Source organism: Acanthochromis polyacanthus, chromosome 12, assembly GCF_021347895.1.
Source record: "Acanthochromis polyacanthus isolate Apoly-LR-REF ecotype Palm Island chromosome 12, KAUST_Apoly_ChrSc, whole genome shotgun sequence".
In the NCBI taxonomy this organism is placed as follows: domain Eukaryota; kingdom Metazoa; phylum Chordata; class Actinopteri; family Pomacentridae; genus Acanthochromis; species Acanthochromis polyacanthus.
Window position 1 is genome coordinate 36602870 of NC_067124.1, and position 27790 is coordinate 36630659.

General features: G+C 38.2%; 3 protein-coding genes across 6 annotated transcripts in view; 2 read left to right on the forward strand and 1 right to left on the reverse strand.

The window, feature by feature from the left end:
• rundc3b (RUN domain containing 3b) overlaps nucleotides 1-10918 on the forward strand; it is a 26198-nt gene extending 15280 nt beyond the window's left edge. For 2 of the 4 annotated variants that reach the window (XM_051956326.1, XM_022196001.2), the window contains exons 8-10: nucleotides 580-737; nucleotides 1570-1716; nucleotides 2137-2509. In XM_051956326.1, coding sequence (XP_051812286.1) covers nucleotides 580-737; nucleotides 1570-1716; nucleotides 2137-2413 — 582 coding nt within the window. In that variant the 3' untranslated portion in view covers nucleotides 2414-2509. Of the gene's footprint in view, nucleotides 1-579; nucleotides 738-1569; nucleotides 1717-2136; nucleotides 2510-3752; nucleotides 3875-4887; nucleotides 8771-10659; nucleotides 10704-10797 lie in introns of those variants that run through there. The other 2 variants (XR_002595807.2, XM_022195999.2) reach the window with 2 other exon arrangements.
• slc25a40 (solute carrier family 25 member 40) lies at nucleotides 8700-15475 on the reverse strand. Its single transcript, XM_022196002.2, has 10 exons — nucleotides 15280-15475; nucleotides 14982-15086; nucleotides 13895-13954; nucleotides 13692-13798; nucleotides 12709-12776; nucleotides 12349-12473; nucleotides 10835-11118; nucleotides 10644-10725; nucleotides 9664-9744; nucleotides 8700-9579 (listed from the first exon to the last, which is right to left on the reverse strand). Exons 2-10 carry the CDS (start codon nucleotides 15079-15081, stop codon nucleotides 9428-9430), a joined length of 1059 nt encoding a protein of 352 aa, XP_022051694.1. The 5' UTR covers nucleotides 15082-15086; nucleotides 15280-15475; the 3' UTR covers nucleotides 8700-9427.
• A 115-nt stretch (nucleotides 15476-15590) lies between these two features.
• dbf4 (DBF4 zinc finger) lies at nucleotides 15591-26073 on the forward strand. Its single transcript, XM_051956311.1, has 13 exons — nucleotides 15591-16122; nucleotides 16261-16377; nucleotides 18027-18196; nucleotides 20386-20586; nucleotides 20675-20725; nucleotides 20803-20872; nucleotides 20989-21065; nucleotides 21161-21206; nucleotides 21348-21393; nucleotides 21479-21604; nucleotides 22804-22918; nucleotides 23631-23746; nucleotides 25206-26073. The coding sequence occupies exons 2-13, from the start codon at nucleotides 16317-16319 to the stop codon at nucleotides 25966-25968; spliced, it is 1842 nt and encodes a 613-aa protein (XP_051812271.1). The 5' UTR covers nucleotides 15591-16122; nucleotides 16261-16316; the 3' UTR covers nucleotides 25969-26073.
• The last annotated feature ends 1717 nt before the right edge of the window (nucleotides 26074-27790 follow it).

Consider the following 27790-nt stretch of genomic DNA (forward strand, 5'->3'; position numbering starts at 1 on the left):
ATTGTGGAGGAGAACATCAGAGAGTCTGCAGAAAAACTGCTCCTTGGGCAGCATTGGAGCTTCCAGCAAAGCAATGATGTGAAACATGGAGATAATATGGTGAAGAAATGAAGAGAAAAGAATGAGAAGATGTTGGAGAGGCCCAGCCAGAGTCCAGACCTGAATCCATCCAGAATGTGTGGAGGAAGTGAAGAGCAGAGTGATGGAGAGGAAGCCTTCAAAGAGCTGGAGATGGACACTTGGAGGAACTAAATCCCAGTGGAGACCTGCAGAAACACTGTTAGACACTAGAACTACTGTTATACAGACTTTGACACTGATTACAGCACAAAAAAATGGCAGAATTCATCATTAACATGTCTGACACAATGCTTTGTCTTTTGTCATTTGTTCCTGCCAGAAGTAATTTGTTGGTCCAATAAAGAATTACTGTAAATCAATTTCTTTGGGTACTTAATTGTATAAAATAGTGTAAAATCAGTTATGTGGTGTCCATCTGTGTCAGTTTGTGCCTCATTTGCTGCCTTCCCGTCATTAAACAAACAACCAGAGTGTGTCCTTGTGTGTTTTCTACTTCAGGGTTACCTGGAAGAGCTGGTTCGTCTCCGAGAGGCCCAGCTGTCCGAGGCCGTTTCCCACAACAAGGCTCTTCAGCAGAGCCTGGCAGACGCCCACCTGTCCCACACGGTGGAGAAAGAGCAGCTGGAGTACATCATTCTGGAGCTGCAGGACCAACTGTGAGTCCACTCTGCTGTTCAGAGGTGCATGTCAGGTCAGCCGGAGAGGTATCAGCAGCTCCAACTGAGCGCCTGACATTCAGGACGCAGCGAGACGCCTGGAGATCGCAGGTGGTTTGTTATTTTTGTGTTCTCCAATCAATTGCGCTCGAAAAAGCTGCGTCATGTTCTTCCGTTAATCAGCGAGACTAAAAACAGCTATTCTCAGGCCGATCACTGATTCAGTGTGAGCTGCAGAACGTGTTAAGAGGAAGATTTGTGTCATGATCTGCCGTGTTGATGACTCAGTGGGAGGGTTTCAGACGCAAATATGGGGAAAAGTGACTAACGGTGAGAATGGAAGTCAGGAAAGATGTAAGGATGAAAAAAAGCAGAGATAAATGAAGAAAAATCCACCTTTTTTTGTTTTTGTTTTTATGAAATATTGGCAGATGCAGTTTTCTGGAGGCTGAGACTGAAGCTGGGGTGTAAAAAATATCAGAAAAACAAACACTAGTGACATTTCTGCATGAATTGCAGCAATTTGAATGTATTTGTACAGCCTTTGATTGTTGCTAGAATCCAACTGACTTTGTTGATCCTTCACTAGCGCCACCTGCAGGTTGACATTCTTACCTATTAGTGCATTGTCCTAACAGCTGTAACCAAGAAATCTAAGATCTTTACTCGCATTGGAGTGGCACAAAGTTGTGCTAAGTTTATTTTCCACTGGTTTTCCTTTCTTTTCGTGTAACTTTCTATATTTTTGACTCTATTTTCAGACCTTTTTTGTTTCACGTCTGAGAAGAACTAGTTGTTAAATAAATGCTGCTAACTCTTTTTGTATTTTCAGGACGGTGCTGAAGAACAACGACTTGAGATCCAGACAAGAGTTAACAGCCCATCTGACCAATCAGTGGCCGTCTCCTGACGCCTTGGACGCCAACGCCGTTGCCTTGGATACGCTGCTGTACAGGAAGAACACGGGACAGTGGGACCAGTATGTCGATGTTTTTGTACATTCAGACATTAGCGTTGCATTAGAAACTCAGACTATTTATTTCAGCTATTTTAAAATAAGATAGGGACAGAACTCTACAGTAGGAGAATAAAAATTAGAACTAAATTAATAAAAAATTGAATATATGCTGCTTTGTGCTCAGGCAGAAAGAGCCTGGCTGTGTTTAGTTTCTGTATCAACCGTTTTTGCTCAAATGTCTGCATCTGAGTTTTTCAAACAACATTTATTCAAATTCTAGATCATAAAAATACATTAAATCCTGTTAATGTGACTTCTGATGTTTGACAACACCGCAAATGTCATAACTCTTGTGACTGAACGAGCAGAAATCTGAGACCGACACGCTTCAAGGAGTCCATATTTATTTCTGACTTACTCTCGTATTTGTTTTTACACCAGGTGTAGAAAATGTGTTCTGAGAGCTGACAGCAAGTCGTCTGGTGGAACGTCGCTGCATAAACTTCACAGCACCAACACACACTTTCTACAGCAGCTGAAGTCCACATTACACATTGTGTGTTCAATCAATAGAAAATTTATTTTAAAAGTCTTGCGCTTTAATTTATTTTATTCCAAACATAAGTTATGGGCCGAGTCTGTTCTGTACTCCTTTCATTTTCCAAGTATCTTTAACAAATATGGAGTAAAGATCTTGTTCATTTCTCTTAATCAATAAGCTAGAAAAGAATGTAGAGAGAAACATTTCCACACAGCCGCTTGTTAAGTTTGTGCATCGGTTTTACTTTCCACAAAATAAAAAGGCAACAGTGAAGTTTAGATGGTCTTCTTATTGTCCTCCAAGCTGTTTCCTGTTTATCTTTTGTTCTTATCACATTTTTCCCAATTTTCCACTGCAATGTAAAGTCCTGCACCTCTATGGAACAAATGAAATGTCTCTGTGCAGTATGACACAGTTAGAAAGCCATAAGTCACTAAAAAAATAATTTACCAAAAATTTAAAAATCTGGAACCGTCGTATGCAACATTTTTCCAAGTTTCTACGCACTTTTTGAAATACTCTAGATATTTAACTGTTTAAATCCCTAAAATCTCTTTTTTTTCAGTCTGCCCTGCACACCAACCTTGAAAGATGTTTCACCATGCTGAATATATCATCCAACAACTTGCTCCTCCGTTTGTTTTTTAGCCATGCTGCATTTCTTTTATTGATCCACTATGTTTTATTTTCCTCTCAGTCTCTCTAATTTGTCTCCTTTCTGCTTTGTGGAAACACAGCTTGCAGGTTATCTCAATATTGACAGATTTTTTTTGTCACTTCACTCTTAGTTGTAGATGAGTCAGTCATGGTGTTCTGGTTTCACTGAGGCTGACAGAATTTTAAATTTTTTACAGAATCAGTGTAAAAACGTGTATAATAAAGTGATTTAGTTTCACGATTTTAAGCTTAGTTTTGGCTAATTTTCCTGAAAAAAATGGTGAATCACACATTCTATATCTGAGAACTGTCTGAAATGTGTAAATCTCACAATTTTTTCAGTTTTTACAGTTCCTAGCTCTGATAGATGCTGTAATTTTGGTGTTTTTTTAAAACAGATACCAGTCTTTTAAACATGCTATTGAGTTTTAGGGTTAAGAGGGTTAAAGTGGTCCTGAAACAAATCGATAGTGTGCTGCATAAATAGATATACTGACAGTATATTATCTGTTTTTTGGCGTCAGTGTGGACATACTCATTACAATTATATAGATTGTAAGCTGACACTTGTTCTTGACTTAATCCATTTAGTTAATATATATTAATTAAACTGCAAACATGGTGCACTCTCAAGAAAGATACCACATGAAACAGAGAAAAGGTGTCAATAAATGTTGATTATTCAGATAATTTTTACTGTATGGAACATTTCAGAATCTCCATGCCCGAGAGGACAAACTGAAATCGTTTTAGTCTGACGCTGAAGGTATTCAATCATTTAAAACTGCTGCTGATCCGTTTTCCGTCCTTGTCAGCACTAATCATATGTGTTTGCTCTTTATTGATCGTCTCCTGGCAGGAAGAGCTTCCAGAGTCTCGAGCAGCTGTCTGCTGATATGAGTCTATCGCAGACGTCTCTTGAACCGTCGCATACGTTGAGTCTGGAGGCCCGACCGGTCAACACACAGTGGCCTCACCAAGGTACGTTTATTTAAGTTTACCCTTTATTTAAACTCTGAATACGTAAAGTGTGGAGGCCTCATTTACAATATAACCCCTCAGCCCACAAATCATAACAACATTAAAAGGCAAAATTAATAAAATAATAAAAGCATTAACCTTCAGAACCAAGATACCAACTGATGGATTTGAGAGGCAGGTGGTTTTTGAAAAAAAATCACCAAAATGACACATTTATCAGAGCCAGAAACTGTTGCAACAGAAAGAAAAGCACTCAGAGTACAGTACTCCGCCAAGGTTGCTCGGTTGAATCATTTCCAACGGCTGAAATCCTGACAAAATTCGTGGCAAAAATCACGGGACCATAGAATGTGGTCATTTAATATAGATGTACCCACAAACAAAATGACCTTGCGCTGAGCACAGGCGTGTATTATACATGTATACGTTATGTACGGATACCTAATCACGTGACCTAAATATGTAGCGGGTGGTGGGAATTGATGGGACTCGGAAACACCCCCACAATTTAATCAATTGTTCCTTGTATCATTTCTGATGGATAAGTCCCACAGCGGTGGATTTGTACTAGGATCACAATCATGTGATCGTCAGCAGGCAGTTGATATAGTGTTCGCTTGTTGTCATGGTTACAGTGACACCATGCAGCTATCTCGCAATGATACAGAAATCTGTAACAAATCTGTGGATCCAGACTAAAAGCCACATCACTGCCACTGTGATCTAATCACTTGGTCCTTGTGTCATTTCTGACCTTCCCTGAAAATTTCATCCAAATCTGTTAGTCCGTTTTTGAGTAATAAATAGTATCTGCACTACCATACAAAATGGTATGATCGGTGCACATTACACCTAGTCACTGAGGAAATGTTAGCATCTATATATATATAGCGAACAATGGAGGCCCAAGGATTGAGCCTTGTGGGACACCTTTTGAAATTTTTAGCCATTTTGTAACGCTGCCATCCAAAAGCACCTCCACTTTTGATGTGGACATTAACTTTGTGCTTCAGGTAAAGAGGAAACTCCATCTCTGCGAGGACTGTGTGGCTCCCTGACATCAGTGGCCAGCTACAAGTCTCTGGCCAGCCTGAAGTCCAGTGAGTGTTTGGCCAGTCCTGCGACGGAGATCAGCAGTCCGGGCGTCACTCCTTCGTAGAAGTAGAAAATGGCTTCCCGCCAGACAATCCAGGAATTTTCTCAATGTAGGTGATTTTCTGTTCTTTTCTGTTCTGTGTGTAGAGCTGAGAGCTTTAAGAGACGGAAGTTTGCAAGCTGAGGATGTGATGTAGCATGGTGCAGCTCCATCATATGGAATAATGTCTCATTAATGTACCATGAAAATGACCCACGACACTTTAGAGGATGTCTACATGTAACTTCATCAAAATGTGTTTAAGTTATGTTGTCCAGTGTTTTTAATCTTTGGAGCAAATTAATTGAACTAATAGGACATTGATGTATGAACTATAATGCCCCTTCGCAGCATTGAATCATGAGATGGTTTTATGTTGAAAATCAGATATCAGAGTTGTGAGAAAACACAAAATGCTGCAAACCCGAGTGTCACTATGGGTTATTTTCTGCAGTTAAAAGGATCTTTTAGTCTCTTCTATTCTGCCGCCACCAGTTTCTTCTAATTTCTTTGACGTATGATGGCGAATGCACGCCTCTTTTGTCACATTATGTCTTTAAAGTTTGGGATAGCACAGTCTTTAGTTCTCAGGTGTAAATGTTTTTCTTTCTCTGTGTTTTTTTTTGTCACTGTTGTGCATCATGCAGTATCACATGGTTTTGTTCTCAGGTAATTATTTAGTTCTGGATTTGCTTTAAAGCTGAGACTGATATGATATTCCCTTTAATTATTAAGATGCAGTATTTCACTATAATTGCTGGTTAACACGAATAGATCATTCCTTAAACTGTGTCATGAATTGTGTTTAGCATTCAGTGATGAATAATGTGCAGCAGATATTCTGACAATGAGAAACAAGTGTTATTAGCAGAAGCTCAGTATGTCATGTATTATTGGTGACTAGCTGTGTACCTCAACACTGAACTCAGACGGTACACAACAGAAGTGAGTACACCTCTATGCGGTATCAGGTAAATGGCACATTATTCTGCACTGCATCATGTGACAGTAACTGCAGTACTTCTGAGTTGAACAGTTGGTTGTTTGCTCTGGTGTCAGTTAAGAAACTAATATTTAAGTTGGCTATATTGGGGGAAAAAAACAGACCCCACAGTAGAAACTCAACGCAATAGAAGTCGGTGAATACAGAGATTCAAATCTGAAAGGATTGTACTCTTTAAAATACCTCAAAGGTGTTCTTTTACATTCAAGTAAGGCCACATATACTTGTCCAGGTCATAGTCTCTAATTTGTTCTTCAGAAACTCTTGGGTGATTTTGTTCTTGGATGGTTTTCGTGCTGGAATATTCTTCTTAAAGCTTCTTGTCAGCCAGTATTTTGGTTTATCCACACACATTCATCTATAAATGTCATCTCCCCAACACCTTTAGCTCTCATGCAGCTCCATGTCATCATACTTCCACCTCCATGCTTCACTGTCAGGACCATGCATCCACTGTGGTAGTCCTGGTCAGGTTCACACCAAACATGCTGGACTCCATCTGAGCCCAACAAATTTATCTTCATCTGACAAAGAATGTTCTTCCAACATTCATCAGGCTTCTTTTCATGTTCTTTAGCAAAGCTTCATCCTGCTGTTTTATGCCAGTGGACAAGTAAGGTTTCTTTTCTTGGTCTCCATCAATAGAGGTTGATGTTCTGAACCACTGATTCCATTGCTAACTCCTGTACCAAGTCTGAAGCAGTTTTTTTCACAGCTGAATTGTGAACGTAGTTCACGGTCTGTGGAGTCATTTTAGGAGGACGACCCCTGCAGCCATGATTAGTGGGACTATGACTTCTTCTATACCTCCTGATTACTGACGACACTGTTTCACTGAGTATTTGCTGATCTTCTGGGATCATTTTCCATCTTTGTGAAGTTAGTCAGATTTTTCAGTTCCTCTGTTCAGTTCTTCTCCACGTGGAGCCATGATGCAGACATAGACACAGTCCATAGGTCCAAAACTAAGAAAGTGTATTTGGCTGATTGGAAATCACAGGTGGACTCAGTTTAGTTTCAGTGATCATGGGTTGATTCGCTTTTGATGCATTGAGTTTCTACTCTGAGGGCTGAATTTTTAATATAGTCTTTCTTAGGTGTTTGTTTTTGATAGTTCATAAGAGGAAATCCTTAGAAACCATGCAATTAATAAGAGGCAAAGGGTCATTCCAGGTGAAATGACCAGATATTCCTTGGGGGTGTTGCTGCACCATTTTCAAATTAGTCCTAAATTTGCATGCCATTAGATAGTCACAAAAGTACTTTCTATGCAAAATTGTAGGTCTGTAGCTCAAATAGTTTGAGTTGTGGGGGTCTGAAATTTTCAGAATTTGGGCTATGAAAAGCCTCACCAGCGTTTTTTGTATCTTTAAGTGGTAAATTCTCAGCCTCTAGACATACCAGAGAGCTGTGAGTTGGTAAACAAGGCCTCTGCATGTAGCTAGTGCCCCACAAACATCCCCAGGTGTTTCCCTTCACTCTGCAGGCCGTGGGGGCATCCTAAAAATGCTAAAAATTAAGAGATACCTACTCACGAGTGGAGTTTGGGACCTTAAAAGTACAAGAAATACTGCACAGAAGTGTTCTAACACCTCTGGGTTCCATTCTACACAAACTTGTGTGATAACTTAGCAAACTGGAGCTTTCTAGGTACCTCAGTTTGGACAATATAAGCTCCCAAAGTTGGACGAGATTTTTAATTGGCTATTTTTGGTGGCAAAAATCTCAGTGTGGGACAGGTACCAGAGACCCCAAATTTTTCTACAAGACAGTTCTATCTGTCTTCTATCACTGTACAAAAAGCAGCAGGGTTATATTTGTAGTTACTGAGATATTCTTACTCAAAATGGCATGGGTAATGTCAAAATGTTTTTTTTGCTTTTCAGTACTTTATATTGGGATACAAGTATTAGTAGTCATTCCAATGGTAGTGTTATGCATGTTTTGTTCTTTTTGAAATGTTAGTTGTTAAAGTTGACTACCTTCAAAAAGTGTAATGGGATAACTTAGGTATACCTAAGTTATAACTTAGGTATAGGTTCTTTTGCTTGTAACATGACATTGTACAATTAGATTCAACATGTTTAATCCCACTGCACTGATACTGTAAAATTCAACATTATTGTTGTTATTTTTAATCAACCATAAACTACTACAGAGCTCCCTGAATTCAAGTTAGTACATGTAATTTGTATGTTTTAATTACATGTATGCATTGCAAATGGGTGTCAACATGTCATGATATCTCCAGGTATGGCTTTAAACTAGACCTAAGTACTTTAATAATGTTGAATTTTACAGTATCAGTGCAGTGGGATTAAACATGTTGAATCTAATTGTACAATGTCATGTTTTTTTTTGTCATGTTACAAGCAAAAGAACCTATACCTAAGTTATAACTTAGGTATACCTAAGTTTCAGACCCCCACAACTCAAACTATTTGAGCTACAGGCCTACAGTTTTGCAGAGAAAGTACTTTTGTAACTATCTAGTGACATGCAAATTTAGGACTAATTTGAAAATGGTGTGGCAACCACCATCTAGTGAAACCACACGGAATGATCCAATACACTTAATTTGACTTTTCAGTGACGTTTCACAGGGGTGTACTTACTTCTGCTGTCTACTACGGCTTTTCTATTTGCCTTCAGCTTTTTCCAGCAGTCATTTGCACAGACATACAGCAGCCGTTTTATTGTTACTTTATTTGCCTTTTTATCTTTCATTCTGAATAAACTTCACTTTGCTGAAACAGAACATTTGATACGATGGCATGAGATTCTTGAAACTGGTGATAAAAGCTTGTACAATCGACGACAAGAAAATCTGGTGCGAATACAGAACATCTGAGAAGTCAGTTTCATAAAGTTTACATGTGTCAGACCAAAAAAAAAAAAACGTGTTCAATGCTGTGCTGGCACCATGTAAGCTTTTGTGCGTCTCTTTTCTTACACAACATTAACACAGTGTCGCAGAACAAGTGCAAAAACTTGGAGGTTCTCTTATTTTGGGAGGATAAACTGAGTCAGGAATAAAATAGACTCTAACATACAGACTTCAGGTACAGCATCTCAGAGGAACAGCCGCGTTTAACACCTGGATAGTGACATTATTGTTAGTAACAACACTGTGGCTGCCATCTGCTGGCTGTTAAATACATCTACTATCACTGGATCTGAACATTATTTTGATTAAAAAATATTTCTTCTCAGGTGTGCGCATAGAATCTACAGTCGTGAACATAACACGATGGAAAATTTTTATTATAAATACTATAATAAAAAAGCATTTAATATAAATTGTGATCATCTTTAATAGCTTGCTGGGCAGAAAAGGGTCAAGTGAGTGATTTTTGTTTGTTTTGTTTCCCATTTCTGCCTAAGTTTTTAATTTGGCACTATTAGCCTCTTCACTTTAGTGTTGTTCAGTCTGTCTGGTGTTGCTGGTCTGCGGCTGCGCCAGTATCCTCTCCTGGTTGTGTTTGCGGAAAAAAGCCTTTCCAAACTCGTACGAGCTGATCATGATGGCGCAGGCCGGAGCCACTTTGATCAGCCTGGGGAAGATACCTGGCGGAGGGGCGACAGATATGGCTTTGTAGAACATTTACTTGCATACGAATATATCTCGCAGAATATCAGGAAAGTACCGACCTGCAAAGAGTCCCGGAAAGCCGTCTTGTGCCACGATCCTTCTCATCACACTGAAGGTGGAGGAGGACACTTCACCTGACACTGAAAAGACAAAAAACACCAAACAGATGAGCCTTTAAATCCAAGAAAACTAACGCAAGACAGTGATTCTTCTCTTACGGCAATAATAGACGAGCTCCAATTCCCTTTTATCAACCTGTCAGGCGACAAAATTTTCATTTTTCTGCTCCCGTCACATTTTTTTCTCACATTTTACTACAATATAAAGTCCTGCATCTCCATGGAAACAACACAACTATGATTAGAAGTAGAGACTAGAATGTTTTCTGCAAAGTCTGGTGCAGTTATGATAGCAGATATATATATAAAAAAAAAGTTAATTTGTTTTACACAAATGGTTAAACTTAGAGTCAACTTGTCCACCATTTTTACAAGAAACTACAGGTGTTACCAATGCGGGGAAAATGGGGGCTTCATATGCAGCAGAGTTTTACTATTTATAATTTTTTTGTGAGTATTTTGAGAAGAAGATTCCTTGTATGTGCTCAGATACTTGACCAAAAAGCTAATTCTGTTTGAAAATGTTGGCAAGAGTGTACAGTCACCTTTAACTCTGCTGAAATCATATGCAGCTGTTATTGACAATACTAAAAGATCAGCTTCCCATTGATTTGTTTTCTCATCTGTCTGCTGTTTTTCTCCCAAATTTGATTAGTAAATAATTAATTTATTTTTTATTGACAATACAAATACTAAAAGACCAGCATCCTGTTGATTTGTTATCTTATGTCCGTATTTTTTCTTCTAAACTTGATTCGTAAAGCATGTTTTCTATATTTTTTTTGTTTAAATTAGCTGAGCTACTTCAAAATCTTTCCATTTAACCCTGACTCGAGAATCAAACATTTGTGATCTTCTGAAGGACTGAGTAGTTTAGACATGAAACAAGAAATGAATGAATGAAATTACGGCATAATTACAGCTCTTTCCTTGCAGCTCTCCAAGCTCCACCTGTCTCCTCGTCTTGACGACATCGAAAGGTAAAGTTACGATGGACGCAATCTGAAAGCAAACACAACAGAGCAAATAATGACTTGTGATATTTTTCCGTGTGACCAACGTGCTTCTCTGCAGGCTGGAAGACGAATGCGGCTCCAGAGAAGGAACTCACGGATCCAGACACGGCTCCGGATGCGAAGGTGATGGTGAATGTGGGTTCTCTGCTGTTGTACCGCTCACACAGAAAGCTCTTGGTTCTCTCGTAGTTGTACCAGTACATGGCCGAGAAGGGGACGTCTCGGAGCAGCGTCGGGCCGAGACCCCTCCACAGGGACCGCCAGCCTTCGGCCTCCACCGCCGAGCGGATCAGCTGAGTCAGCTCCCCGTACGACTGCTTCTGGGACTGGAGCTTCGTCCGGATCAGCTCCAGAGGGCTGATCACTGTGGCTGAACCCACTGACGCACAGAACAAGAGATTCACACCGAGTCAATTTCCGTTAGATGGAGCATTTTAATTAAAAACCTGAGGAAACTGATTTCTCTCCTCCTACGGTGCTTTTATAATAAATTACTTTTAATAATCGGTCAGTTCTCAACAAGAGAATCGGACGATGAGTCACAGCAACAACATCTCTCAGCCTTTCTAAATTACAAAAAGGTGAAGGTGGTTAACCTCTGGAATGAATCTGGAAATCAAATCCCCAACATTATTAAAATACTGTGACCACCTGAAATACACTCGGGTACTAATGACTCAAAAGAGCCTTCTTGCTCTTTCTATGTTTTTGTCAAATATCTGAACCCTAAAACCCAACGGCGGCTTTGAAAGGCAGGTTATTTATTAAATAAAATTTAAAAATCGGCAAAATGACGCACTTTATTGGAGTCAAAAAGTAAGAAAATTTATTGGATTTTCAGATTTCTGACAGTCCTGAAGCTACGTGTGACTTTCAACTCAGTTGGAAAAAAATAACCAAATTTATGCTGAGCTAATCTAAACTTTATTTTGTTATTAGGGTCCATTTCTCTGAAACAGTATTGTCAATATTTTTAGGAGCAAATTCAATATCTACCTTTCCAGCCTGACCTAACAGATTTATTTATGTTTTTGTTTTTTACTCTTAGTATTTTTATATATTTTTCCATTTATTTCTACATATTTGGCTGCTTTATTACTTTGCCTTTGTGAATTTTGACCTACTTTTTAGTCTATTTTATCTGTCTTTTATTGCTTCATTTATTTGCTTTTGTGCATTTTGACTGATGCTGCGTCTGGTTTTTCAACTTTCTTACAGTCCTGAAACTAATCACATGTGACGCTCACCTTTATTGGAAAAACGATCAAATCTAAGATAAACTAATCTAAGCTAAACCAATCTAAGCTAAACTGAGCTAATCTAAACTATCTGCAGTATGTAGACACAGAAAATCCCAGGACTGGTTACATAAATAATCAAAGAAATTCAGGTTTTGCTTCTTTCTTTCTGTCAGAAAATGAGCCTGCAGTGAAGAAAAATTCAACAGGAAAAAGACAAAATGCCCAGAAACTGCTTAGAGTTCAGAGGGTTATTTCCTTCTGTAGATTATTACCGATAACTGATGTGAAACCTTGTGATGTTATCAATATTTACCCTGTTAGAGCTGGAATCTGTCGTGCTTTCTTCTGTAAAAAAAAAGCAAGCTCACCTCTGGCGATGGCTCCTGCCAGCAGAGGAGCCTCCTGAGCTCGATCTCCCATCCGGACCCTCAGAGCTGCACACAGCTGATCGTAACACGTGAAGTAGATCACGGTAGCCGGCACCGCCATCACACTGGAGCGTTAGGACGCCACGCAAAAGTCAAAGCAGACAGACGACAAATTCACGAACAATGTGAAAATACGATTCAGTACCACTTCGCATAAATCAATCTTTGGTAATGACGCTTCCAGAAGGCCTCATTCACCAATTAGCACCGTGTCAGAGGGTACAGAGGTTAAATGACTATTGACCGGCCACATGTGGAGGAGGGGAGGCTGAATGTAGAGACAGAAAAAGAGACACTCACAGCGTTGGAGGCAGACCGCTCCATAACGCTGCCAGGCCCTCATGCCGGATGATCTTGATGAATGCATCCTGCAGGGATGCAGAGTGAAAAAATCAGTAGTTTTCTAACACAATACGAAGTTATAGCTGCAAAAGCTGCAACCAGCGATCATTTTTGTGATTAATCGATTAGTTTATGGTCAATATATGTGAGAAAGAAGTGTCTGGTTTTGTCCACAACTCAAAAATATTCAGTGTAATGCAAACAGGAGTAAAAAAAACAAAAAAAAAAACAAGCAAATATTCACATTTAAGAAGCTGCACACAGAGAATTTAAATTTTTCTTCATAAAGAATTACTTCAAGTGATCAAGTTTTAAAATAGTTGATCGATTAATCTCTGCAGCTCTTGGGGCATAATCAGCAGTGAAATTGTGTGTTCCTGCTATTTTACTCTTGGAGACAACAAAATAGTTGGAAATTTATTAATTAGTTAAATGAATTTATCGTAGCAGTTCTGGTGGAAAATAGTTATTTAATTTATCTACACGATGTATACACATTTTTAATACTTCCAATCAATATAGTTTTTTATTTACTTAATAGTAATTTTTCAAAATTTATTTTAACTACAAATAATTATTAAAATATAATTAAGTAAACAATTTGAATAATTAATGAGTGAAAAAATAATTGTTGGATTAGAATTAATTTTAAAATCATTTAATGAATTATTTTTCATTATTTTATTATTTTATTTTTATTTTATTTTAAAAAGTAGTCACTACTTACTTTTTTCTTTAAAAATGTATTCAAACCAATATTTTGATTAATTAAATGGCTGACAACTAATAAAACAGTTCTAGTTTTTGACAGGAATATTCTTTCTCACCCATAAAAGTAAAATTGAAAGGTGACCGAAAACTTGTCCGACTAATAACTCTAAACCTCCGTTTATACCTCTGTTTATTATTATAATAAACAAAGTATTTGTGCATGAATTTACCAGTGTGCCACTGAAGTGACCTGGAGCTTTGTACCAGGCCTTGGAGTTTCCGTTTTCACACACACATATGTGGTCCATGAGTCCATTGCAGTAGACGAAGCATTTTCCTGAAAAAACAAAACAAAACATGCATTAACATGAAAATTCACTATGTTATGAGGTCATATGTAAACATAAGACAACACAGTTTAAACTCATTATACCTTTGGGGAAGGGATTTTTCTGTGCTTGCAGTCTGATCTTGACGACATCCAAAGGCGTGACTAAAAAAAGCAACAACAAAACATGAGTATGTTGGAATAAAATCACTACTATTATACAAAAGTTGCCAAATGTCATGTCCTTTTTTTTTCTTCATAAAAAGCACAACAACTCTGGTAAATCCATTTGTACTGTTATTATTATATACAAGATGCTGTAAAATGCTGCTTATATTAGATGCCAATAATCATATGCTATCTATTTCACATTATTATTATCAATATTGACCATTTTCTATAGTGAAATAGAGCATTTTTTTTATTATACAGGTAATCTTTAACTATCATTCATTCATTGAAACTAGTTCAATGATTGATCTCAGTTCACATCAGGTCACTTTCTGTTTTGTAAAAATGTTTTACCACAAACTGCATTATTTTTCCTCTGTTGTTTTGGTGAAAATTTTGATTCAGATGTCTCAAACTACATTTAACTGTCTCAATGGCCTGTAGCCATAGCTTTCTTTTTTTGTCTTAAGGTAAAATCTGATAAGATGCATCTTTATTGGTCCCAAGGGAAATTCTTGGGGCAGATATTGCTTACAATAAAACAAAAATGACATAACATGAGAATAAACTGGTGCCTAGTAGAAAAGTAATACATTACAAAAAGACAGACAGCAGATTTGGTCTGATTATTATTTGGGGTATTGTTCTATGGGACTTTATCTGTGAGTTTTCTCCCCTAACTCCATTTCTGCTGGACAATTGAACAAGCCAGTCATTTAAATTACTATCTGTCTATCTCTCTAGCTATCCATCTACAAAATAAACATATTATTAAAAACTAAGATTAGTTCCAGCCCTGCTCTTGCCCAGTGACTCTCAATTATTCTTAATATTATTATGGTCATAAATCACACCTTTACATATGATTGTACTTAATTATGGTCATGATAAATAAGACTGATTTTAAGATAGTGTTTAGCTGCCTGTCCTCACTGTCAATGTGGCTGGCTCACATTTTAACCCCATTTTCACTCTGAATTAACTAGAAAAAGGTTCAAATTTACACATTTGAGTGTCTCACCGAACAGAGAAGTGACGATGGCTCCGGAGCAGGACGCCACCATCTGTTGAACCGGAGTGATGCCATTAGAGGCAGGAGGAGTCGCACTCTGAGCACTCATACTGTCTACAGGAAACACAACAGATACACAAAATGACACTGCACGTATTTTAAAGCATACGTTAGTTAAAATGTACACGATATTTGTCAAACGAGCTGATTCCTGTCCACAGGAACGTTCCCTTAGTTAGTGCGTTATAACACGAGGAAACAGACTTTTCCGGCTAACCTTTGCTAACTAGCTTAGCCACCTTCGTACCTGCTAAAGCGCCTCAGCAGCAACGATGTCCTCCATGAAAACACACATAACTCTGAGGGTTTTGTGTTTCTTGACAGTCGCTGACGGCCTGAAACCTCTGACAGCTAAAGCACGTGTGTCGGTGTGTGTATGACAGGGTCAGCAGTTAGCTATTAACATATGACAAACATTACATCAGGACGTAATAATCATTTCAGCGGCGCACATTCTCGAAATTTTCTTTCTTTTTTTTTTTTACATTACATAACCAACAATAAAATATCCACTCATACAGAAAATGGATATCCTTATATTAAAAACAAGCTGTCAATATATATTTTATTTAATATCACTTAATGTAATTTTACAATAATGTCGAAACACCACATGCAAACATAAAGGCGTGTACCTACTTCTCATAGTTGCCAGATTTGAAACGTTTTCCGTTACTATAGAAACACTTTAATTTTTCGAAAAAATAGTGGATATTACTTCAATAAAGTTAACTAAAATAACACGTGTTGTTAAAGACTAAAAAATTTAACTAATTTAATTTAAAATCTAACAGCTACTTGTGTTTGCAGGACTTTTATAGTGCTTGTGATTATGTGGGCGGATTGTCAAACCTGGCAGCACAGACTTCCTCATCCACTGGTTTAAAAGCGGGAAACTGACGTTTTCAGACAAACAGGGATGAAAAAGTTTACTACAGCTTGATAAATATTTGTTAAGCCGCTTCTCTGTGGATTATTTCTGTTAGTAAACATGCTAACGCGGCTCCTATCGACGTTATTTGGTTAAAAATGTAAGAAAGGCGACCAACCGGCGAAGCTGTGAGTCCGTTGGCAGGACAAGGCTCTAAACGTACGTTAAGATTCAATTTAAACCAGTTAGATTTAAATTTAAGGGGGCAGAGAGCTGCGCGTCTCAGCTCAGTTTTACTCTTTCAATTTTTCTTTTGTTGCACTTTTTGTAAACATCTCTGTGTTTGTTTCCTCACAGAGGGCCAGAGGAGGACTTTGGGTTATGTTAACTGAAGTCAAAATATTTATTTCTCCATGAAAGAGAATAAAATGAAGCCGAAACGCACCCAGAAGCCAACAGCACCCAAGTGGGAAGGTAAGTGTAATGTTTATTTTTATGTCATGTTAACGGTCACTGGCTGTTATTGTGTGTTTAAGTCACACAATCACTAACTTAAGTCACACTATCCAACTTGTGATACAAAAACTAGCCCATATATGAAAGAGCTCATGAAAAAAAAACTATTTGTACTCTACATGTACTTGTCAAAATAGTTCTAATTAAAGCTCTGTGGATGTGAATCTGCAAATTATATGACAAATGTCAGTTTTTAAAAATGTTGTACCGCAAACTAAATTAATTCTCTTCTGCTGTTTAGGTGAAATTTTAGAAATCAGATGTCTGAAATTACATTTAACTGTCTAAATAACCACTTAGCCACAGCTTTCTCATTTTCAAGATAATTCTTTATTAGTCCCCAGGGAAATTTTTATGCCAGATATTGCTCAGAAAAAAACAAAATGACGTAACATGAGAATAAACTGGAGTAATATCTCCCATTATGATAAAATATTTCACACGAAATTGTACATAAAAATATCCCATATGTAATTAAAATACTGCACATGAAACTGAAACTGGCATTGCACAAATCGATGACAAAAGTTATTTTACAAATTATATTAATAATATTGTTCAGATCTAAGTGTCCGATGTTTTAGCTGTTATATATTGTATGTACACTTTTTGTGCCGTTTGGTGACCTTTTTAATTAATTTAATGAAAAAAAATGTCCTTAATGCTTTGTAAAGCTCCAAAAGACAGCAATTATTTGCATGTAATTCATGACTCAGGGGCTACTGATTAACAGATGAACTATTCTGACAAAATATAGTATAGAAGTAGGTGGTAAGTGCCGGCTAATAAACTGTGTTTTCACAATTAAGCTAACTGTTGGTTGCCTTGAGTTATTGGATCATTTCCATGCTTGCACCAATGCAGATATGCTTGTAAAGCTGAAAATTATCTGTTATTAATCCATTTAACGTATTGTGATTCTCATAGGAAAGCCAAATTTTTGTAGACAGTAAAGATGTCGGAACAGTTCTTACGATGCTCGATTCATTCTTTTGCTTTGTTCCCAGTGATGTTACTGAAGAACTTTGCACAACAGCTCTGTTTGCTTGGAGAAAAGTATTTAGGTTTGTGACAAAGACACTTAAGATGATTCAATTAATCAGTGAAGTCACCTTTTGTGCCACCTACTCAAATCTTGAACAGTCCCTCTCTTTCAGTTTGGAGACTATATGGATGGAGCTGCTGTTGTTCATTAGGGGTTTTTTTTGCCACAAGACATTGTCTGAAACCAAATTTCAAGAATTAATGTGACAGATTGCGCTCCGGCAGGATGCGTTTTGGATGTCAGGAGGTGAATCTCAGCTCTGGTCCAGTTTAACATCTGCCTATTTTAAGACAAATCAAGTAAAATAAACTCATTTCTGTAATCTTTGCCCTAATTCTCCAAAGAGCTGACATCTGAAAACTTCAAACATTCATTCAGATAAGGACAGACATGCAATGAGTGTCATATATAAAGAGTTAACAGATACTACCTGAGCCTTAAATGTTTCATGTTCATGACTGATCTAACAGTTGATTAAATCAATTCATTAATTTGTGTTAGCTCAGCAATGAAATCACCGGGATTGTTTGATTTAATCTCCTCTCCTCTGACTGTCTTTCAGGTAAAGGTGGAAACACTGGTGATAAGACGACTCTGAGCCATGCCAAGCAAACATCACTCGTGTCTTCTGCTGCAAAAGTCCGACCCTTTGCTGGGAAGGTGTTTTACCTGGACCTGCCATCAAACAGAATAGCAGAGCGGCTGGAGGCTGACATCAAAGACCTGGGAGGGGTGAGGCAAAAACACATGGGATGCCTTTATTAATGCTGACAGACCAAAATCAGTAATTTCTCTTGAGGCAGCTTCACATACGGACAGTTAAGCTGTGCCGATTTGATTTAGAGTTAATCACAGCCTCTAATCATCAGGCTTCTTCTCTAACACTTTTATTCAGAAGCTTTAAAGACTGACCTTTAAGTGCTTTAAATATGATCAGTTTACAACCTCATTATGATGCTTATCTCCTGCCTGAGGAGATAAGGCCTGCGGAGTCACTAACTTCTTTTAAATCACTTCTTAAAAGCCACTTTTACAGCCTTGATTTTATGTGAGGTTTGCTTTTAGCTTTCGTGTTTTATTCTGTGTTACGTCCTCTTTATTGTAGATGCTCTCTCTTGTTTTATTTTAAATTTAGCTGCCTGGTGTTTTGGTGTGATGTCGTCTCTCTAATTCTAAATTACAGTCTGTAAGAACAGAATAATAAAATAAGGAGCTAAATGATCACAGTATGGCAGATTAAGAACAGACTATATCAAAACTAGGACTTTAACAGAAATATGCAGGTTGAGTTAACTGTGCAGATTGTATGATATGAAATAAAATCTGGAGACAGATTTTATTAGGTCACTTAACAAAATCTGACTCCCCTAGAGGAGGTTTTTGTTGAGTTTATGCTACAGTTGTGAGATATGGTACATAGTGAGGGTTGAAGAATTGGACATAAGAGGAAAAGAAGGTAAATTGGACATGAAATTAATATTTTTATGGGTCAAAAAGTTTTGATCATGAACATGTTTCAGGTACAGGTTTTTAAATGGCCAAATGCACACATGGAAATGTGTCTTCACTCCTGACTGCCTGTTTGTAATAAAAATAACAACATACATACATATAAGTAGAAATAAAATAAAACTGTTTAATTGAGCTTTTTTTTTTTACCTCAGAATGCAGGAAAATGACTCAATTTTTCCGCTATCATTGACACAGAAATTTGTGGCTCATTGTTATTCTTATGAGTGAGCCACAGTGGCTCTTCATTTCAAATTCCTAGTGCAAGCATAGACTGCTCAGACCTGTCTCAGATAAGATGCTTGAGTTTTAGTTTTGATATTCGTGAAGTGAGATCAAGTCATCAAAATTTAATGCTTGACCATGTCTGCAAAATTTATGGCATAAAATATGGATATTTGTAATGGTTCCTGTGAAAGTTAAGGCTAATGTATCAAATATTTTCAATGATAATAAAGCAAAAAGCCTGACTACCTGTTTTCAGCAGTTTTTTTTTCATGCATTGACATTTGATGCTATGTTTGAATGGTGATTATACAAAAGCCTGGAACTTTCACGGTTAATTCTCATCATGTCATTGATTCACAATCTGCAAAACTGGGCAAGTAGATTAAAAAAAAACTATGGGTGAGTTGACATTTGTGAAATAATTCAATCTGTCCCATCCTTGAGCTTACGTCATCAAAAAAAAAGATAATTTAGAATTGTATTAGTGATATTTGCTGGACCGTGTATATCTGTGAGTCACAAGAACACAAAAGCAAACATATAGAATGCTGTTAATATGAAATACTTGAAAAGTGAAAGGAAAATGTTTTAGTTTAACGTTCAGCTTTCTGATGGAAAAGGTATGAGAAGCTGCAGCACAAAAACAAGTATTGCTACGAAGCCTGATCTAATTAGAGGAGGGTTCTGAAAATCTGAATATGAATCTATGACATAATGAGAAATTCCAGTACAAAGTTTAGACCTTTTAGTTAATCATTCCTGAGATAATGTCACCCAAACAGCCTCAGATTACAATATGCGAAAAAAATCTGCTTTATGGGCAACTTAAATTAAAAAAAAAAGTCTCTGAAAGTATTTGATGTATCCGTGTAAAATTTAACAAATACCTCTGTCAGTAATCATAGTTTATGTTGTGAAATTTTCAGGCAAATCAGACACTGTCAAGCAGAAAATGTTCTAAAAAGTTGCTCCAAAGGTTTACGTGGTGTTGAAACGTTTGAGGAAAATGCTTTTAAAAATTGTGCTTTTTCTGTCAGATGTTGCGGTTTGATTTCCAATATAGTCAAGCTTCAGTTGTAACTGTAACTGAGCCTTTGTGATTTGTTTCAATATGAAATCAATCCATTATTCAGCCTTAAAATTAACACTTTAATCCTGTCTTTTCTTTGTCATTTTTCTTTCAGACTGTTGAGAAGTTCTTCAGTAAGGAAATTAGGTATCTGGTATCGAACAAGCGGGAGGCTCGGTACGTTCACTGCCTCACACATGACTCTCCTGTCCCGAGTCCGGACTCTGGGCAGAGTTCACCTCATCCTCCATCCAACCCACAGCGACCCGGCAGCCACGGAGACGGCAAAAGCAGATCTCAGGGTCAAACGGAAGCAGTAAGTTCACCCAGAGTGCACGTATGTTTTTCGGCTGCACTGATTCTCTCTGATTCTCTTTTCGTATTCTGTTTTGTTTATTTTGCAGTTTGTCACAAGCCGAGGGAAGTCTTTGGTGGAGAGAGTGGTGAAGGGGCAGGTTTGTTAAGTCAACGCTGACGATGGTTGCTGAAGAATTTTACTTTTCTGCGCTAAGACACGCTTGTTTGTTTCTAGGAGAGGGTACAAATGAACAAGATGCTGTCAAATGCTCTGGACTGGGGAGTGAAAGTCCTCTACATAAACGGTACGTTGAACAGTTTCTCCTCCACTAATGCAACCAGTTTTTTTTTTGATTGAATTTGTGCTGTGCTTGAAGCTGCAGTTAATTTAACTCGCTGTACGTTTATGATTTTATTCCAGATGTATTGACTTATGTTCAGAAGAAAAAACGGATCATCAGCCGCCAGATTCCTGCAGCGGCTGCAGTCAAAAGAACTGTACGTTTACAAGTTAAATACGTAATGTATAAAAGCGTAATATCATAAAAATGGTTAAGTCTTGCATTTAACTTCTTTTTCTGTCACTTTATCAGGCCAAAGCTGAATCAGCATCAAAGCGAGCCTTTCAGAAAATCAAAGGTGCATAGCTTTTGTAGAACTATGCAAGTTTTGTGAGCTGGTTTTTGTTAACCAGCCTTTTGTTTTTAGGCTGAAATATTGAATATCCAGTGTTGTTGTTGCTCTGTAAATACACGCTCATATCTATGATTGTTGTTGCAGGGGGGCGGATCTGTAAACCCTTTATCAAGGTTGAAGACTCAAGCAGGTGAGAATGAGTCGATCAAAAGAGTCTGAATGTCTTTAAACTGTTTGCACCTGTGTGCTGTGAAACGTTATTTTTTCTTCGTCAGACACTACCGTCCAATCCACCTCACGATGCCAAACATGCCAGAGTTTAACCTGAGGACTGTCGCTCCCTGTAGTCCGTTCTGTGCCAACGAAAAAGATCCTCCTGGAAACAAACGGCGAGGACAAAGGTACCACTGGTCTCTTTACTTCAGCTAATTTAACACGTGGACAGAAGTGTTCCTCTCCCCAGACACAAACTAATCAGCTGCTTGTTACAATCAACATATTTTATCCACTAAATAGCATCACTCTGCATTCAGCAGCACATCTCCCACGCTTTGTGTAAATTAATACGTATGATGTTCTGTTCCTAATTCTTAATTGTGCCGTTTACTGAAGACAAGAAATATTTCCATGAATGTAACTACTAACTTACTAACTGAAGCCCTTTTCAGACATGTACTGACTGCATCTGTTTCTAAGAGCGTCTGCCTCACTTTTGGCGATTTTAGTCCGATGTAACATTTCACTTTTATTAAGCATATCATGCCTGAATTTTTGGTTGCATGAAGCCATTTATGGAAGACTTTTTCATATTTTAGCACCAATATTAGTCCAACAACATCACAGAGCGCAAAAGGCACAGTTTAAAAATCACATAACACTTTTTGTTCACTTTGCTCTACAATTTCTCATCTATTACAAACTGAGATGTCCATAAAAATGTGACTTTATTGTGATTAAGACAGTCAGTAACAGGTCAGATTAATGAGACTCGCCAATACTAAATGTAATCCAGGTTTTTCACTTAAAGGAGCTGAGGTTTGGTTTGTTGCTTCCAGCTGTTTAGGAGTCTTTCCTCTGAGTTTATTAAAAACCTGCAGCAGCAGGAGCCACAGTGAGTGTCTCAAAGGAGAGAAAACAGCAGCAGTGACTTCATTAATTGCTCATAATTTTAAATAAAAGGGGGTCAGGATCTAACAGCAGGCCACAATGTGAACTTTTCTCTACCTTAGACAGGTGAGCTGCCAAAGCACTTTTAGTCTTTTATTAGTGCAGTAACATGTATATCACATTATTTAAGGTACTGTGCAATCAGTCAGACTAATATGGTACCATGTTGTGCGATGTTCAGTGCCTGAAAAGGGCTTAACTAACTGTGTACATTTTCTAATTCAGGATTATATGTTGGTAAATGTTGAACCTCTTGCATATGCAGCAGAATTTAAAGTTCTGTGGCGCTTAAACAAGCAATTTGAGATGATCCTGCTGTGCTTGAGGCGCTCAAAAGTCCATCAGGCCGAGATGAAAGTCTATTAAAAATGCAGAAACCAGAATCTTTTCCATCTCATTTTATTTCTTACCTTCTGGACTCCCGTTGGAACAGAGGTGTGAAGGCCTCAGGCAGCGAGGAAAAAGCTCACGGCCGAAAGAAGAACCGAGACAAGAAGCGAGGAGGCTACTGCGAGTGTTGTATGATCAAATACGACAGCCTCACAATGGTAAGATAACATTTTAGTCAAACTGTCACACGACACAGAGCATATGTGTTTCAAATCCTGTATATCTTCATTTTTAAAGGCTTCTTAAACTGTAATTTACTTGAAATAACCTTAATTGTTGCTTGGATCACACGACAAAATGATATTTTATCAAAGCGTAGATATGGTTTCACTTTATTAAACTGGAAATTTGCTACAAAATAATATTAAATTAGAAGCTCAGCAAACAATATTAAGCTCCAGTTAGTCAGTAATTCAGCTTTTATATGAACAATGTATGGAAACAGACATTTAAAACCCCACATTTCTCATCTTGATGATATTGATGCTGTAATAATGCATGTTTTATGGTCCAGTGTGTTTTATTTTCATTTTGCTTTCAGTTCTAATTGTATGAATGAAATGTATTAATGCTGAGATGGGTCATATCAATGCTTGACTCGAGAAAATAACCGAGGTTTACTGAAATTGGAATCTATTTTCAGTCTCACAACGATGGGAGGAGGAGTGCTGTGGTGTAATCATGGAAATGATGCTCATCATCTGATCGCTCAGTCAATTACCTTCCCTCCCAGTTTGTCATGTAGCTGAAGCTTATAGAAGGAGCTTTTTTTCATATAGGTGCTTGTGCAGCAGAGAAAATGTTCCCCTCGGTAGCCTTTTACCGGGCAGCTGTGATTATCAATTATTTAAACGGGTGATTTTTGTTCAGCATCTGCACAGCGAACGTCACAAGGCTTTCTCCAGGAGTGATAAATACTCGGTGGTGGACAGACTGATCTCATCTCTGCCCTGCGACTTCATCCACTTCCAAACCAAAGTCAAAAGGTAAATTTTATTTTGAAACTTTAAACTATGTTAGTACAGCACATGTGAACCCAGCTCTCATGACCAAATCTGTTGTACAGTTAACTTCTGATTTATCATTTATTTGACTGGTAGGTTTCTTATGGCTGGAAATGACGTAAATAAGTGACAAAGACAGTAAGGCATTGTGTTCGATGATGAGCTGTTTCTGTGTTTGTATTTTTTATGTTTTTATTAAAATGTCATGCCCAATATTACTCACATTTGTGGAAATTGCTGCATGTTATTTAGAAAATGCAGCCAAATGTTCCTGGTAATTTCTACCAGATTCTAGAGTGTTCTAATCTCTAGTCAAGTGCAAGTCGTGGCTAAAACCAAAGAGTTCAGTGAGATGAAAATGGTGATGGTTGGACGCAAAGAAAGGAGAAGCATTCACGGTCAAGAACAGCATCCCCACGCTCAAACATGATGATGGGAATGTGATGCTTTGTCTGGTCAAAGGAAACCGCTTCATGAGAAAAGAGGAAACATTGAGCATCAGGCAGTCTACAGAAAAACTGCTCCGTGGGCAGCATTGGAGCTTCCAACAAGATAATGATGTGAAACATGGAGCCGACGGGGTGAAGAAATGGTGAAGAGAAAAGAATGAGAAGATGTTGGAGCGGCCCAGACAGAGTCCAGACCTGAATCCATCCAGAATGTGTGGAGGAAGTGAAGAGCAGAATGATGGAGAGGAAGCCTTCATGGAGCTGGAGATGGACACTTGGAGGAACTAAGTCCCAGTGGAGACCTGCAGAAACACTGTTAGACACTAGAACTACTGATGTGGAGGGAAATCGAGATTTTGGATATGACATTTTTAGTAAAAAATTAAGAAGAAAAAAGCATAAAAATAATATTTTTAAAAATAATGAACATCGAACACAATGTCTTTTTGTCTTTTGTCACTTGTTTACATAATTTCTAGTCAGAAAAAAAACTGTTGGTCAAATAAACATTCACTACAAATCAACATTTTGCATGGTCCTGAATCATATGGGACTTTACACTACCGTTCAAAAGTTTGGGGTCTCTTAGAAATGTCCTTATTTTTGAAAGAAAAGCATTTTTTCACAATGAAGATAACATTAAATCAATCAGAAATCCACTCCAGGCATTGTTAATGTGGTAAATGACTATTCTAGCTGGAAACAGCTGATTGTTAATGGAATATCCCCATAGGAGTACAGAGGAACATTTCCAGCAACCATCACTCCTGTGTTCTAATGCTACATTGTGTTAGCTAATGGTGTTGAAAGGCTCATTGATGATTAGAAAACCCTTGTGCAGTTATGTTGGCACATGGATAAAAGTGTGAGTTTTCATGGAAAACATGAAATTGTCTGGGTGATCCCAAACTTTTGAACAATAGTGTACATATATATTTTACGGCTGTTTATTACTCTCAACTACCTTCTGATTTTTCTTTGATTCCTATCAGACCAAAGTGCAGCGTTTCCTCTGCTATCATCATTCCTGGACCATGTGGGAGACCCGACTTCAGACAAGAAGGAGATGTTGAGACTGTGGATGGAGATGAGGGGTCATATTCAGAACACAATTTAAAAGTGAGATCAACAGCCGATTCTTCAGCTCTGATTCACGGAGATGGCATTCGGAGGAAGTGTAGCACTTACTCAAACAGATCCAAACACAAATCTCTTGCACGAAAGCGGCCGTGTAGACAGAATTCTTTGACTTCTTACACAGAAAAGGCTGAACTGACTCAAATTTCTGAGGTACAGTCGGAAACAAGCCACTATTTTCCATCCAGAGTCCCGCAGACTGAGCAGGTGAATCACATATCTCACAGAAACACAAGCAGCTCAACCTCTCCTCTTCATAATATGGACATCCACAGTGAAAGAAACCTCAGTGGTAAGAGAAATGTTCCAGAGGATCCTGATACGAACAGGGATTCGTTGACGTTAGAGGCCGTTCAGGACAGAAATGCTTTCCAGGAGAGGGTGGACGAAAAGAATCTCCCCGAAAAGGAAGAAGATGAAAGCTTTCCTACACAGAGCTTCTCTCCGGTCCGAAAAATCCAGAGGAGGGTCAGAGTTTATAAGCGCAAAAGACGGAAACTGGACGCAAACGTTGAACATGAAAACCTGAGAGACGTTTCAGACTCTTTACTGAATCTGTGGAAGCTTTTCCAGTCCAGTGACGACATGGATGTGGAGTTTCATGGATTTCCAGACTAAGAAATATCAAATAAATAAAAGGGATGAACGAGACTTTTTGTGACATAGACTAAACAGGCTGTTAGATTTCTCGTCATGCAAATTAAAAGAAGATGAAAAGATCTACACAGGCACTTTTTTGTTTGTTTTTCATGAAATATGCTTTAGTTTTTCCCTGCTATTTGATGAAAGGCAGCTAGTGGTGTCCTTCAACATCTTGTTACAGAGAATTGTAAAGTTAAAATGTTACATCACAGCATTGGTGTTTTACAGGAAAATGTAAACGCACTTTTTTTTTTTGCGAACCTTACTTGACGTCACCTTCATTTGATTTTAAACTCAACACACATACAGTAACAGTATACAGCAACCTCTGTGTGGTATCACCTGAATGTCAAAAGAGTCAAAATTGTACCACCTCTCAATATTTCCATTATTTCTAAGTTAAAAAGTAATGTACAGACGGCTGCTCGGGTCAGTGTTTAGAAGGACTAAACACTGCAACTGCATTTAACAGAACCCAAAGAGTGGCTGCACTTCTCACTGCTCCTCAGATTCCTCTACCAGAGTCAGAGAAGATCTGGAGGCTTCAATTGCTGAAGCCAACGTAGACAACTTCAGTAATCTAAGTTCCAGTCCATCAGGCAGCTGCAAAAGCTTCGCCAGTCTAAACGTTCGATCGCTTATATTAGCCACTCTATTTCTCTGTAATAACATCAAAATCTCTACAAAGAAACATCCTGTGCGACAGCTACACTTAGACTTAATCTGTGAGACAAGTAGGAAGAAGGAAAAGTCTAATTTTGATGCTGGACTAAGTGTTTATCGCAGTAGCTTTGTGTCAGCCGGCCCTCATACGCCCTGTGAGGCCTCCTGCGTCTGCGCCAGCGTGTGGTATTTTCCCCAAAATAACCCGCTGGGAGTCAATCGGGTCCATTTCTAAAATGTTTTCCGACATTTATCAGGCTTATTTAAGTGTTTTTTGTAAGGCTTCGTCCTGTAGTTTTCTATAAAACAACAAGCAAATGTGTTTTTTGATGGATGTCCTCCATAGAGGTTGATGTTATGAAGTCATGAAACTCAGATTTCCATTGATAACTCCTGTACCAAGTCTGAAGCAGCTGATGGTGAAATTAGTTTTCAGTCATTTTAGGATGACCTCTGCAGCCGTGATTAGTGGTCCTGTCTGTGTAGGTTCTCATTCATCCAGGTCATGGTTATCCAAAGTATTTTAAATAAATCCACTGGACTTTAAGAAAGTTCCTTGAAGACGTTTCATCTCTCATCCAAGAGGCTTCTTCAGTTCTGGTGGTAGTTGGTGTTGCCTCAGCTTTTAAACCTCTGTGAGGTGTGTCCAGGGCTATTATTCCAACGACCGATACCAAAACTCATCTGACTACTCAACGATGGTCGTTGTATCGGTGGGGGTCGTTGAAATGCACAGATGTCACTGAGCCCTCATGTGCTAATGGTGGTCATTAGCATGAGTCTGCTGAGTAGTTCTTTTGGGGAGTTTTGAAAGGACCTGATTGTAAATTGGCGAAAGATGATGTCGCAGACCACCCCCCCCCCATTCAGAGATGGCTTCTCTACTTTGACATGGATGGCTTCTTTCACTCCTCTCTCAAACCATCTGTCCTCCCTGTCCAAAATCTGAACATTGGTGTCCTGAAACGAGTGTCCTTCTTCCTTAAGGTGAAGGAAGACTGCCGAATCCTGTCCTGAGGAATTGGCTCTCCTGTGTTTGCCTGGTGACCAGACAGCCTTTATATTGTGTATTACAAATACACATAAAGTCAGTCTGGAACTGCTCCATTGAACCAAATCTAGCCCAGAGGCAGGA